This window comes from Mustela nivalis (assembly GCF_964662115.1).
Source record: "Mustela nivalis genome assembly, chromosome: 19".
Taxonomy (NCBI): Eukaryota; Metazoa; Chordata; class Mammalia; order Carnivora; family Mustelidae; genus Mustela; species Mustela nivalis.
In genome coordinates, this window is record NC_139038.1 from 14,850,087 (window position 1) to 14,863,804 (window position 13,718).

Genomic DNA, 13,718 nt, shown 5'->3' on the forward strand with positions numbered 1-13,718 from the left:
ACCACATTACCTTAGAACCAAAGATATCAGAAGAAAAATATCCCTTATGAACATAGTATCCCTTATGAACATAAATGCCGAAATGCTATCACACCAAATCCAACAACGTATTAAAATATTATGCAGCATGAATTAGTGGGATTTATTCCAGGAATGAAAAAGAAACAGACTGCATGAATTCATTTGTATGAAATACCCAGAACAGGTGTATCCTTAGATACAGAAAGCAGATTTGTCATTGTCAGCAAGTGGGTAAGGAGGGTGGCTTACTGGATATAAGACTTTGTTTTGGAATGATGAAATGTTTGGGAACTAGGCAGAGATACTAAGTGCCAGTGAGTTCTTCACTTTAGAATGGCTAACTTTACGTTACTTGACTTTCATCTAAATAAAAAATAAAAAGTTCTTGTCAAAATTCCAGCTGCCCATTTTTCAGCAGGGTGGGGGGGTGGTGAGTTTCAAGATGCATACAGAAATGCATATGGACTCAAAGAGCCAAAATAACTTTGAAAAAGAACAAATTTGGGGGACTCATACTTCCTGATTTCAAGACTCACTCAAAGCTCTAATAACCAGACCAAGACTGTGTGATAGTGACATGAGAACGGACACGTGGATCAGGGCAACAGAACTGAGTCCAGAAAGGAACTCACACATTCATTGACAACTGACTGGACAAGCATGTCAAGTCCATTCAGTGGAGGAAGAACAGTCCTGAGACAACTGGACATTCACACACAAATGCATGAGGTGGAACCTCTACTTCATACCATACATGAAAACTAAGTCCAAATTGATCAAAGATCTATATGCAAGAGTTAAGAAAATGAACCTCTTTCAAAAGCACAAGCAACAAATGAAAAAAATAAGTTGAACTTCATCAAAATGACAAACTTTGGTGCTTTGGTCTGGCAGTTCCTCAGAAAGTGAAACATACAATTACCGTAAGACCTAACAATTCCGCTGCTAGGCAGATACACTTGAAAGAACTGGAAACATAGATTCACATGAAAACTTGAACATGAATATTCACAGGGTGAATTTCATGTTATTTGTAAGAGCCAAAAGGAGGGAAGCAGCTGATGGATGGACAAACAAAATGTAGCGTATCCGTACAATGGAGTATTCCTCGGCTAGAAGCACAAAGGGTGGGGTCCTGATGCAAGCAAGTACGTGAATGACTCTTGAAAACAATTATGCTGACTGAAAGGAGCCGGACACTATTAAAATGGCATGGAATTAAATCATGCTAACAGCTGCACAACTTCGTGACTACCCTAGAGGCCAGTGAATTTATAGACTTTACAAAGGTAAATTCATGCTCTGTGAATTATATCTCAACTTTTAAAATAAGAAAAAGATTGAACATCTAAGAGCATCTCAGGAAGTCAGAAAGTGGATGGTAATCTAAATACAGGGAAGAAAAAAGGGGAAATAAGAGGAGAAATTAATGTAAGAGATACGTATAAAAATATGGTGAACTATCAGAAGAACTAATATTGTTAAAATGTCCGTAATACCCATAGACACCTACAGTTTCAATACGATCTCTATAAAAATCCCAATGGGATTTCACCAAATCAGAAAAAGCAATCTGAAAATTTGTATGAAACCCCAACAGACCCTCAATAACCAAAGCCATCTTAAAAAAGAACAAAGCTGGAGGCCTCACATTTCCGCTTTCAAAGTTGACTACAGAGCTACAGTAATTGGACCAGCATGGCACTGGCACAAAGACAGACACATCACCCAATAGAACAAAGAGCCCAAAGTAACCCCCTGCACGGACCGTCAACTAACATTTGACCCCGTTGAGAATACTCTTGACAATCTTGACAAAGACCGTCTTGTCAATCAATGGTGGCAGGAAAACTGGATAATCACATACAGAGCAATGATAATGGACCCTTACCTTACAACACTCACAAACGTTAACCTGAGACGATGAAAGACTTAGACATACGACCTGAGACCATAGAACTCCCAGAGGAAAAGTTCTTTGATGCTAATCTTAGCAATGACTGTTCGGATATGACAACAAAAGTACCAGCGGCAGAAGCTAAAACGGACGAATGGGCCTACATCAAACTAAAAAGCTTTGCAGAGCAAAGGAGACCATCCACAAAATGAAAAGACAATCTGCCGAATGGGAGAAGGTATTTTACCAACACTTTTCTGATAAAGAGCTAATATCTAAAGAACTCCTACAACTCAGTAACAAAAAACACAATCGGATTTTAGAATGGGCGGAGGAACTGAACAGATATTTTTCCAAAGACGCCCAAATGGCCCATGGATACACGAAAAGATGCTCAACATGAGAGAAATGTACGTCAAACCCACACTGAGACATCTGCTCGTACGTGTCAGAACAGCTGTCCTTGAGATGGGAAAGGGGACCCTGTTTAGATTGTGGGTTCTGGGAACCGCTAGCGGGAACATGAACTGGTAGAGTCACTGTGGAGAGCAGCATGAAGGATTCTCAGGAAATACAAACTACAACTGGCGTACGACCCAGCAACCCCATCTCTGGTACATATCCAGAGGAAAGGAAACAGGACATTCACTAGAGTCAATATACGGAAACAACAAAAGCGTCCATCAACAGAGGAGCAGTTTACGAACACATGGTGTCCACACACACACACACTGGAGTATCACTCAGCCAGGAGAAAAAAGAAAATACTCCCGTTTGTGAGTAAATGGACAAACAGAGACCTCAAAGGCATGATAAGAGATGTAAATCAGAGAATGACAAATACAATTTGTCGACCCTTGGATGACATGGTTTTGAACTGTGTGGGTCCACTTACATCTGGATTTTCAGTAAATATATATACACACACACACACACACACACACACACACACACAGTACTATAAATGTATTTTCCCTTCCTTAACGTTCTTAGTAATGTTTTCTTTTCTCTAGCTTGCTTTATTGTAAGAATATAGTAGAATATATGGAACATTCAAAACATGTATTGGGGGAATCAAAAGTTAGTATGCAGATTTCCCACTGCACAGGGAGATGGTGCCCTGAACCCTAGGATATTCAACAGTCCGCTGTACGGTATCACTTACATGTGGGATTTACAAAAGCTGACTCATGGAAACAGAGTAGAACGGTGGTTACTAGAGGCTGTAGGGTGGGGAAATTGGAGAGGTACCAGCCAAAGGGTACAAACCCGCAGCTGTAAGATGAGTGAGGCTCTGGAGATCTAACGAACACTGTGATTAATAGTCAACAACGTTCTACGGCATACGCTTCAAAGTTGCTAAGAGACTAATCTTAAATGTTCTCACCATAAAGAAAAAGATAATTATCAGACGTGATGGAAGTGTGAGCTTACAATGCCATGGTTACTGTATCATATTATGTAAGTGTATCAAATGAACACACCCTAAACGTACAAAATGTCACATGTCAATCATCAATTATAACTCAACAAAAAAACAGAAATGAGCCACAAGTATGGATATTTGATCTATTACCAAATTGCCACTACAGAACAAGGTAGAAAAGGATAGTATTTTAAATCAACAGAGCTGGTGCAAGGGATGTTCATGTAGGGGGTTAGAAGCACCGACACTTAAACCCCTTAATGGACTTAAATGTGAAAGAGAAACAGAATATTTAGACAACAAGAATCTCATAACTTTCTTGAAACAGTTCGAGACAAACTCAACAGAAAAGCAAGCCTCATGAAGCTGCAGCGCATTAAATTTTGCAACTTTTCCTTATCAAGATAGGATAAAAGAGACAAGCCAAGAGTGAAAAAAGACATTTCCTCATATCGACCATATCTAAATAACTTCTAAAAACCAATAAGAAAAAAGACAAATGCAAGAGAAATACTGACAAAAGCCATGAATGTTCCTGTATATCCTTGAGTAAGAATGTTTTTATGATTTAGTGACAGAGAACACTAACTCTGAAGCAAGTATCCTTTACAAAAGAGGGTATCAAATGAACAATGAATAGAAATGCAATTAAAATCCACAAGAAAACAGCTTCACAACCGCCACTAAGACTGACAAAACCAGTTGGTGGCAAGGATGCAAAACAGCCCCTACACACGACTGTGTGAATTCATGCGTTACGTTGTAACTGTTCGGCGTTATTCACAGACGGTGAATGCACGCACACCCCACGATCCGGCGAGTGTGCTCCCAGGTGCACAGCCGACGTCACTGAGCAGATACACACACCGAAACACCGGTACAGGAGTGTCACTAGTAGATGATTCACGGCGGCCAAACACTGGAACAGCATGACGATGCTTCAACAGTAACCCAGATTAACTGTAGCACGTTCGTATTACCAAACAGAACAATGAAGATGAACGGACCAGAGCACCATGGGTAAGTCTAACACACACGTGAAGTGAAACACAGTAGATCCTCGAACAACGTGGGTCTGTGCCGGGCCGCCGGCATGTGAACTGTTTACGGCGTGGTGCTGTAAATGTGTTTTCTCTTACGACTTTCCTAACGTTTGCCTTCCTCTAGCTTACTTTGTTTTAAGAACACAACACGTAATACATTCCCAAAATACGTGTCAATCGGCTGTGTTCTCGATCAGGCTTCTGGCCAACAGCAGGCTTTAGTAGGTTTTGAGGGTAAAGTTACACGTGGATATTCAGCTGCACAGGGTCAGCGCCCCAACCGCAGCTCGGCTCAAGGGCCAGCTCTGTATTGTGATTCCATCTCTATAAAGTTCAAAAACAGGGAAAACCGCCTGACAGTGTTAGAAGTCAGTGATTACTGTTAGACAGAAGAGGGCTAATGACCAGGAGGAAAGATGAATGGGACAAGAGGGGGCTCCGACGGCGCTCTCAACACTGCTGCAGCAATCAGAGGTGCGTTCTTCTCGTAATGATTCACCAAGCTGTCCCCTTAAGCTCTGTGCACTTTTCTCTAAGTATGATATACTCCACTAATAAATCCTATGAGAAGGATGCCTGGGTGGCTCAGTTGGTTAAACGTCTGCCTTCGGCTCAGGTCATGATCTTGGGGTCCTGGGATCGAGCCCTGCATCAGGCTCCTTGCTCGGTAGGGAGCCTGCTTCTCCCTCCGCCTGCTCTGCCTGCTCTGCCTGCTCTGCCTGCTCTGCCTGCTAAGCCTGCAGGTCTCCGTGCTTCTGCTCTCCCTCTGACAAACAAATAAATAAAAGCCTTAAAAAAAAAAAACGAAAATAAAATAAAAGTTAAATAAATCCTATGAGAGATTAAATAAACACAAAATGCTGGGGAAAAGACACTCATTTTTTTAAAGCCCTTATATGTTATATACACGAGTGTTCATGGATAAAGTCACGTATTTATTTGACTTGAAATATTCCAATGCCTCCTCCACCCCAAAAACACAGCGGGGACAGATGAAACGAGAAATGAAGTGCCGACAGCTGTCAAATGAAGATGACAGTCACACAGGAATTCATTCGATTATTCTCTTTTCTCTTACGTGTTTTAAAAATCTATAATAAAAAGTTAAAAAACACATAACTGTGAGTTGGACAGAATTCTGTTGTTTCTAATTAGGCAGCTTTCAGTGATACACATTCTGGATAAGGTTATTATATCCCAGGACTACGGCGCTTAATTTCCACGATTTATCTTGACAGTTGCAATTCAAGGCGAACTCAAGTTGAAGCTGTGTCAAAACAAGATAAAACGGTATCCTAAAATATGGTACTGAGTTACTAGTAATCAAAGAAATGCAAATTGAAGCAGTAATGAGGTACCATTTTGAGTTATCAAATTGGCAAAGATTTTTTAAAATAGCAATATCCAAGGGCGCCTGGGTGGCTCAGTTGGTTAAGCAACTGCTTTCGGCTTAGGTCATGATCCTGGAGTCCCAGGATCGAGTCCCCCATCGGGCTCCCTGCTCAACAGGGCGTCTGCTTCTCCCTCTGACCTCTCCCTTCTCATGCTCTCTCTCTCTCTCAAATGAATAAATAAAATCTTAAAAAAAATATAGCAATATCCAATGCTACTGTTTAGCAGGACAGGTGTACTTGCTCACGGACGGTAAAAGCAGAATCCAGTAAAAACATTTTGGAAACTAACACAGCAACACGATTAAAGAACCAGAAAAATACTCCAATCTGTTGACCCAATAATTGCACTTCTAAAATTTTCACCTTCGGAAATGATAAAAATTGTGGATAAATATTGATCAATAGGAATGTTCACTCCAGCTTTATTTATAAACTCTTAAGAACTTCAATCCCAAGAAAGAGCACAGTGATTTAAGACACAGCTACTGAACACCAAAAGGCGACGTTTCAGAGCCGTGGCTACGAATCCCGACATAGCAAAGAAACACACTCCTAATAGGAGACGCTCCACGGAGGCATGATTTTCAGGAAGGGGCAGGAAATGGGAGAGGGACTTGAGTCTTCATACTTGTTCCTGTGGAGAGTAACTGGTTTGTTTGTTTTTTTTTTTTAAGATTTTATTTATTTATTTGACAGAGAGAGATCACAAGTAGACGGAGAGACAGGCAGAGAGAGAGAGAGGGAAGCAGGCTCCCCGCCGAACAGAGAGCCCGATGCGGGACTCGATCCCAGGACGCTGAGATCATGACCTGAGCCGAAGGCAGCGGTTTAACCCACTGAGCCACCCAGGCGTCCCAAGAGAGTAACTGGTTTTAGAAGAAAGTTAAGGATGAGGGAAATTTTTATGTAATAGTGTTGGATTTTTAAAAGGCTAAAACAACACTGTACAGGTTTGGAAGGAAATATAACGAAAGTTGTGGGATCAGAAAACACATACACACACACATAACCACACGCACACACGCACACACACACACACACTCACTTTTTAATAGTTCTGAGTCTTGAGATGAGACTGAATCAGCTTAACAGTCTCTTGATATTCCTGATCTCGACTGGCCATTATAGCAGACGGCTTAAACCACAGTCTCCCGGCCAAAGACCAGAAGCGTAGTAAAGGACAGAGAAAAAGATCTGCCTTAGTTCAGCGGCGCCGCAGGAGACCAGGGCTCTCCACGGGGATGCGAGCCGGAGCGCCCAGAGTTGAAGGCCCACGTGCCTCTGCAAGTCACCGACAACGCAAGAAGGAAGGAAGAACTGGACGTCCTCCTGACAACAGGGCTAACCAGCAGGACGCTGCCGCCTGTGTGAAGGAGCAGGAGGAGGGGGCAGCCGTGCATGTGAGCTACGCGTGCACACGCAGCCACGCACTGTAACGCATAAACACACATACAGGCAAAGGGGCTCATCTCTTGAGAAGCCACAAGAAGAGAAAGCTCAGAAGTGCCAATAAATACGTGAGAGTGGGAAAAAATTCACATTACAGGATAAAAAAAATTATAAAAAGGCAGCAATATTTACGCTTCAGAAGAGCCTACGAGTAATATGGAGCAGGTTTCTCCATTCTCTGGAGCTTGGGGTAAAGTGGAAGGCGTGGCTCAGCCGGCGTGTTAACAGGGGCGGGGAGTCCTCACTGGGTGGAAACGGCCTGTGGCGAGACCACGGACACAGAACTTCACAACATGGCAATGCACGGGAAAGGAAGGAGAATCATAATTTTTTTTTTAAAGATTTTATTTATTTATCTGACAGGCAGAGATCACAAGTAGGCAGAGAGGCAGGCAGAGAGAGAGGAGGAAGCAGGCTCCCCGCAGAGCAGAGAGCCTGATGTGGGGCTCGATCCCAGGACCCTGAGATCATGACCTGAGCCGAAGGCAGAGGCTTTAACTCACAGAGCCACCCAGGTGCCCTGAGAATAGTAATTTTTAAGAAAAGATAAATAAGGGAGCGAGAATGTAAAGAAAAAAGACCAAACACAAATCAATGAAAGAGAATGAATAAATGGTAAGGTTTCTAGAGGAAGAAAGGGCTGAGCGCAGAAATCACAGGGCCACTCTCTGCCTTCCACGACAGAGAACATCTAGTCTAAAGCCTCCGCCACGAGGCCACGAGGCGAAGGGGAGCCGTAGCCCACCTACAGAACAGTAAATACAAGTGAATAAACAACGTCATAAAACTCGGTAAGTAGATCATGTCACTGCCTACACCCAGGAGAACACACAGCCTCCGATCCCCGAAGCAACAACATCAACCTGCAGGACTGCGGATATTGACAAAAACGTACAGCCTCTGGCGATGTTCCCACAGGCGAGGTCCATCTACCACCCTGCAGCAGCCCCAAACAGAAACACCCGAATCCAGAGGGAACAGCAGACGGATGAGGAGGCTCTCAGCAGAGCCAAAACATCCTGCAGAACTACTGGAAGGAAACTTGGAAGGATTATGGAATAGCCAGAAACCATACATCCTTAAATTCAATAAACCCTACAGATCTGTTTCTCCAGAAACACTGCTTGTAACAACTCATGAATTTAAGTCCCCTATGCTGCACACTGAAGGCTCCGTTCCTGGGGAGTTCACTGTCCAAACGCAAACACTGCACAGCTGAGAAATGTTCAGATTGTGCTGACCCACCAACTAACCTCCCGGTGCCTAAACGTGGCTGGGGTGGGGGGTGACTCATCAGGTGACTAAGTCTGTGAAGTAAGCCTGTAAAATTTCCTCCCTGGAAAGCTTCACGGTGACAAGATGTGCCTGTGTACACAGAACTCTGGCTCACGTCTGACTCACAGGGAAGTGCGTCCGGAATGAGAGCACGATGGGCCTCGAGAAGGGCGACCGCACCCGCCGCACGGACACTAAAACGCCAGAAATTAAGCCTTTCATCCAAAATCCTTACTTACCTAATTCACATTATTTACCAAATAGTAGGTATAACGGACATATGGCCAAAAGGACACTTCAAGTTCATCTCTTGAGCCATCCCGCTGCAAAACAGATGAAATGAAAAACGCCAAGTCCACAGACAAAGCTAGCGGAAAAAATATATTGGGACAGCCTTGTGACCAGGGACTGGACCCAGCAGCCTGACAGAGCACCCCGTGAGCAAAAATAACTCCTACTCAAGAAGAGCCTGCAAACAATTTCAGAAGATGTGTGGAAATGTGACATTCCCCAGGGAGCCAACATAGCCCACAATTAGAAAATAAATCCCAGCAGAAGAAAATTAAAGTGATAGTGCAGGCAACTTTAACAAGCGATAAATGGAAGATACAACTCCATAAAGACGGCAACTTTCTCAAGTTAGACTACAAATTCAGTGCAATTCCAATCAACACCCCAAAGCTGTGTGTGTGTGTACGTGGTTGTGCGCACGAACACGGACAATCTGGCTCTCACACACATATGAAAACGTGTCATAACGGTGCTAAGAACCAGCAAGACAGTTTTGAAGAAAAGACTGATGAAGGAGGAAGGGCTTCAGAGGTTCCCACCGAGTCCTACAGAGTCGCAGTGACCGCGCGGCAGTGGACAGGAAGGAAAAATCAGTATAACTAGTAGAAAGTTCAGAAACATCCATGAATATACGAAAACATGACTACAGCAGGCAGCCACCACAAAGCATGGGGCAGGGAATGAACTGCTCAAACAACGGATGCTGCTGCAATCAATGACCAACACAGGGAAAAAGAACCCTGTTTCATACGATAATGAAAAAAATTAACAGCTAGATATGCACACATACATGTGTGTATGAGTGTATGTGCACACACACACAAAGAGATCTTCAGTCCTTAATAAAAAGCATTTGCAAGTTAATGAAAATCACAAACATCTCAAAAGAATGGTTAAGAGCCACAACATGATTTCACAAAAAAATACATACAAATGGTCAAAAAAATATAGCAAATTGTCTTAATACCACAAATAATTAAGTACACATTAACACAATGGACATTGGTTAAAAAAAAGTTCAGGGGCGCCTGGGTGGCTCAGTGGGTTAAAGCCTAATAGCAAACCCACTTGATGAACAACTATGCAGCAAATAAACTCAGTGTAATGGAATATTTACACAAAGGGTCATGACATGGTCTTAAGTGAAAAAAATCAATAATCCAGGCCTTCACTTAAGTAGAGAATGATGAGCAATTTAAGCCTAAGCCAAGTAGAAGAAATAATAAAAATTAGAGCAGAAATCAATGACAGTGCAAAAGAAAACCAATAGAGAAAAAAATCAACAAAACCAAAAGACAGTTCTCTGAAGGGACAAAAAAAATAAACTAAAATGGGTAAGCCTCTACTTAGGCTAACCAAGAAAAATGACAGAAAACATAATTTACTAAGATCAAAAATAAAGAAGGATCATCACTACTGATGCCATGGACAATAAAATAATAATATAGGAATAGTCAAATAACACTATGCCCACAAATTTGATAACATGGATAAAATGGACAAAATCCGAAGATCAAATGCACACAGGAAGAAAACATTTGATCAGGGCTTTATATATTAAAGAAATTGAATGAATAATTGATAACCTTCCAGAAAGCGGCAAGCCCAGCTGGGTTCTACCGAACACTGAAGACAGAAATGATACCAATTTACTACAGTCTCTTCTAGAGAACAGAAGCAGAGGCACCACTTCTCAGAATCCTGAGGCCAGTATTACCCTAAAATTAGAACCAGATAAAGGATTATAAAAAAGGAAAATTGAGGTCAGTATCTCTCCTGAGCATAGGTTTAAAAAGAAAACATTAGCAAAGTGAATCTAACAATGTATAAAAATAATTACACACATGCTGAGCAGTTGGGATCTATTTCGTGTATCCAAGGCTGGTTCGGTATTCAAAAAATGCAACATCACACATCAACAGGGTAGTGCCGACAAAGTCATGCAGAAAACCACTGAATGCAGTCAAGTATCTGACAAAAGCCAACATTTACTCATGATAGAATTCTCAGCAAACTAGGAATAAAGGGGGATTTCCTCGATAACAATAAAGAATATCTATCTACAAAGAAGCCACAGCTAATACAATACCGAATGGTGAGAAACAGGACACTTTCCCCCTAAGACTGGGAATACGGCCAGGATGCCCCCTCCTTCCATTCCTATCCAACAAGACTCAACAATAAGAGAAGAAAAAGAAATAAAAGGTGTATAAATTGGCAAGGAAGAAATAAAACTGTTTTTATGTGCAGATGATATGACTGTCTATGCAGAAAATCTCAAAAAAAAAAAGAAAAGAAAAGACACAAAACCCCTCCTGGCACTATTAAGTGAGAACAACAGGATCACAAGACGAACAGACAAGTCACACGCTTTCCCACATACCAGCAACAAACAACGGCAATTTGAAATTTTAAAAAATTTTTTAAATAGTATGAAAAACATGAAATATTTATATGTAAATCTAACAAAACTATATTCAAGATCAACATCTGATTAAAATCAAAGAAAATCTAAATAAAAGGGGACACAGTCTGTGCTCATGAACTGGAGGACTCAATACCATTAGGATGTCACTTCTTCCCAGCCTGATCTACAGAGTCGATATGATCTCAGCGACAATCTCAGGAAGCTGTTTCACAAACCCCGACGAACTGACTGCAGTGCACAGGACGGTAAAAGACTTACAACAACCTACACAATTCCAAAGAAGAACTAAGTCGGAGAACTCACACGATCCATTTTCAAGATTTACTACGAAGCTACAGTAGATAAGACAGTGTAAATTGGTGAAAGAAAACAGGTCATCAGAACAGCTGAGAAATGGACCCAGACAAACAGTCAACTGATCTCTAGCAAAGGAAGAACACAGGCAGTTCAACTGAGAAAAGACCGTCTTTTCAACAAAATGGTGCTAGGATATTTGGACGTCCACCAATTGAATGAATGAATGAAAACCTTACACCTTTCTCTCTCTCTCTCTCTCTCTCTCACACACACACACACAGACACACACACAGCCCTAAATGTAGGGGCGCCTGGCTGGCTCAGTCGTTGTTAAGTATCTGCCTTCAGCTCAGGTCATGATCCCAGGGTCCTAGGATGGAGCCCCGCATCAGACTCCCTGCTCGGTGGAGAACCTGCTTCTCCCTCTCCTGCTGCCACTTCCCCTACCTATGCTCAATCTCTCTCTCCCTCTCTCTCAAATAAGTAAATATATATATATTTTTTAAACCCTAAAAATCTATAAAACTTCTGGAAGAAAACACAAGAGAAAATCAACGTGACCTTAGGTTTGGTAAGGAGGTTATAGATTCAATACCAAAAGCATAACCTCAGTAAAAAACTCAGTAAGCTTGACTTTATTAATACTAAAAATTTCTGTTCTGAGAAAGATGCTGTTAAGGGAATGAGAGACAAACCGGACTGAGAGAAAGTATTCACAAAGCACATATCTGATAAATATTTCATATCCAAAATATACAAGGAACTCTTGAAACTCAACAATAAAAAAAAAAAACAACTAAGAAATGGGCAAAAGATTTGAACAAACAACCCAAGAAAAAAGACATACAGATGGCAAACAGGCGTACTGAAAGATGCTCAACACAATTTACCATTGGAGAACCACAAATTAAAACAATGAGACATAACTACGTGGCTACTGGAAGTTCCCAAACCAAACCACTTACAAGACCAAACGCTGATGGAAACGCTCTGCTACGGGAACTCTCCATTGCTGGGGAAATGCAAAATGGTACCGGCCCTTTGGAGGACAGCATGAGCAGTTCAGTAGAGCACTGAACAGACTTACCAACCAGCAACGGAGCGCCGAGATACTTAACTCAACTAACAGAAACCTGCACGCAAATGTTTATAGCATCTTTATCCATAACCACCCAAAACTGGAAGCAACCCAGATGTCCTGCAAAGGAGGGTCAGATAATCTGTGGAATTATCCACATCACGAAGTACTGATGATAAAAAGAAATGAGTTACAGCTATGAAAAGACATGGAGGAATCTTAAATGTATAAATATAAGTGAAAAAAGCCAGTACGAGAGGGCTCCAGACCATATGATGCCAATTATATAGCACACAGAAGACGCGACGACAGAGTCCGTGATCACCAGGGACTTCAGGGGAGGTGGAGAATTCTGAAGACGTGACACACAGGGGAACTCTCGGGGAGTGAACTTGTTTTATCTGATACTCCACCGGTGGGTCCATGACGATGTGCGGTGATCAAAACCACAGAACTTCACAGCTCAAAGAGAGAACCTTTTTTTTATTAAATAGACTCCGCACGGAGCCCAACACGGGGCTGGAACTCATGACCCTGACGTCAAGACCTGAATGCTCAACCAACCGAGCCACCCCAGAACCCCCAGAGAGAATCCTAATTTACACAGATTTTGGCTCTGTCATCTTCTTCCCAAAAACATCAGACACATTCCAATCAAGGGACTTCTACAGAATACCTGACCAGTGCTCCTAAAAACCTCCAACGCAACGAAAACAAGGGAAGTCTGAAGACAGGCCAGCCAAGAGAAGTCCATGGGGACAAGACTACTAAGTGCCATGCGGGACCCGGGACAGAAAAGGGAAACTGGAATAAAATGTGAATTTGGTGCATCAGTATTAGTTCATGAATTATGACAATGTACCATCAACACAGCACGCTGAAAGCAGAGGAACAGTAACAGGGGTGCATGGGAGCTGTCCCTGTCGTCTTTGTAACTTTTCGACAGCTCTGAAACTGTTCCGAAGTACAAGTTCATTAAAAAATAAAAACCTACTCAAGTGCTTCTAGCAACAAACAGAAATAACCTTCCATCAGCAAGCGAATAAATAACAGCCCCATGGGTACAGCTATAAAAGAATGAGGTAAAATTATCTGTATTCAGACCGAGGAACAAAATGT

The 13,718-nt window shown here is 42.0% G+C and overlaps 1 protein-coding gene across 3 annotated transcripts in view; it reads right to left on the reverse strand.

Annotated features, from left to right (window-relative positions):
* The window catches only part of LOC309854802 (S-adenosyl-L-methionine-dependent tRNA 4-demethylwyosine synthase TYW1-like), a 204,168-nt gene that overhangs the window by 42,421 nt on the left and 148,029 nt on the right, over positions 1–13,718 (reverse strand). Inside the window, exon 14 of one of the 3 annotated variants that reach the window (XM_082714316.1) lies at positions 5,273–5,654. The exons of the other annotated variants lie outside the window; for them this stretch is intronic. Within the exon in view, the coding sequence (XP_082570442.1) occupies positions 5,550–5,654 (105 nt within the window). The 3' untranslated portion in view covers positions 5,273–5,549. Of the gene's footprint in view, positions 1–5,272; positions 5,655–13,718 lie in introns of those variants that run through there. 3 annotated transcript variants of the gene reach the window in all.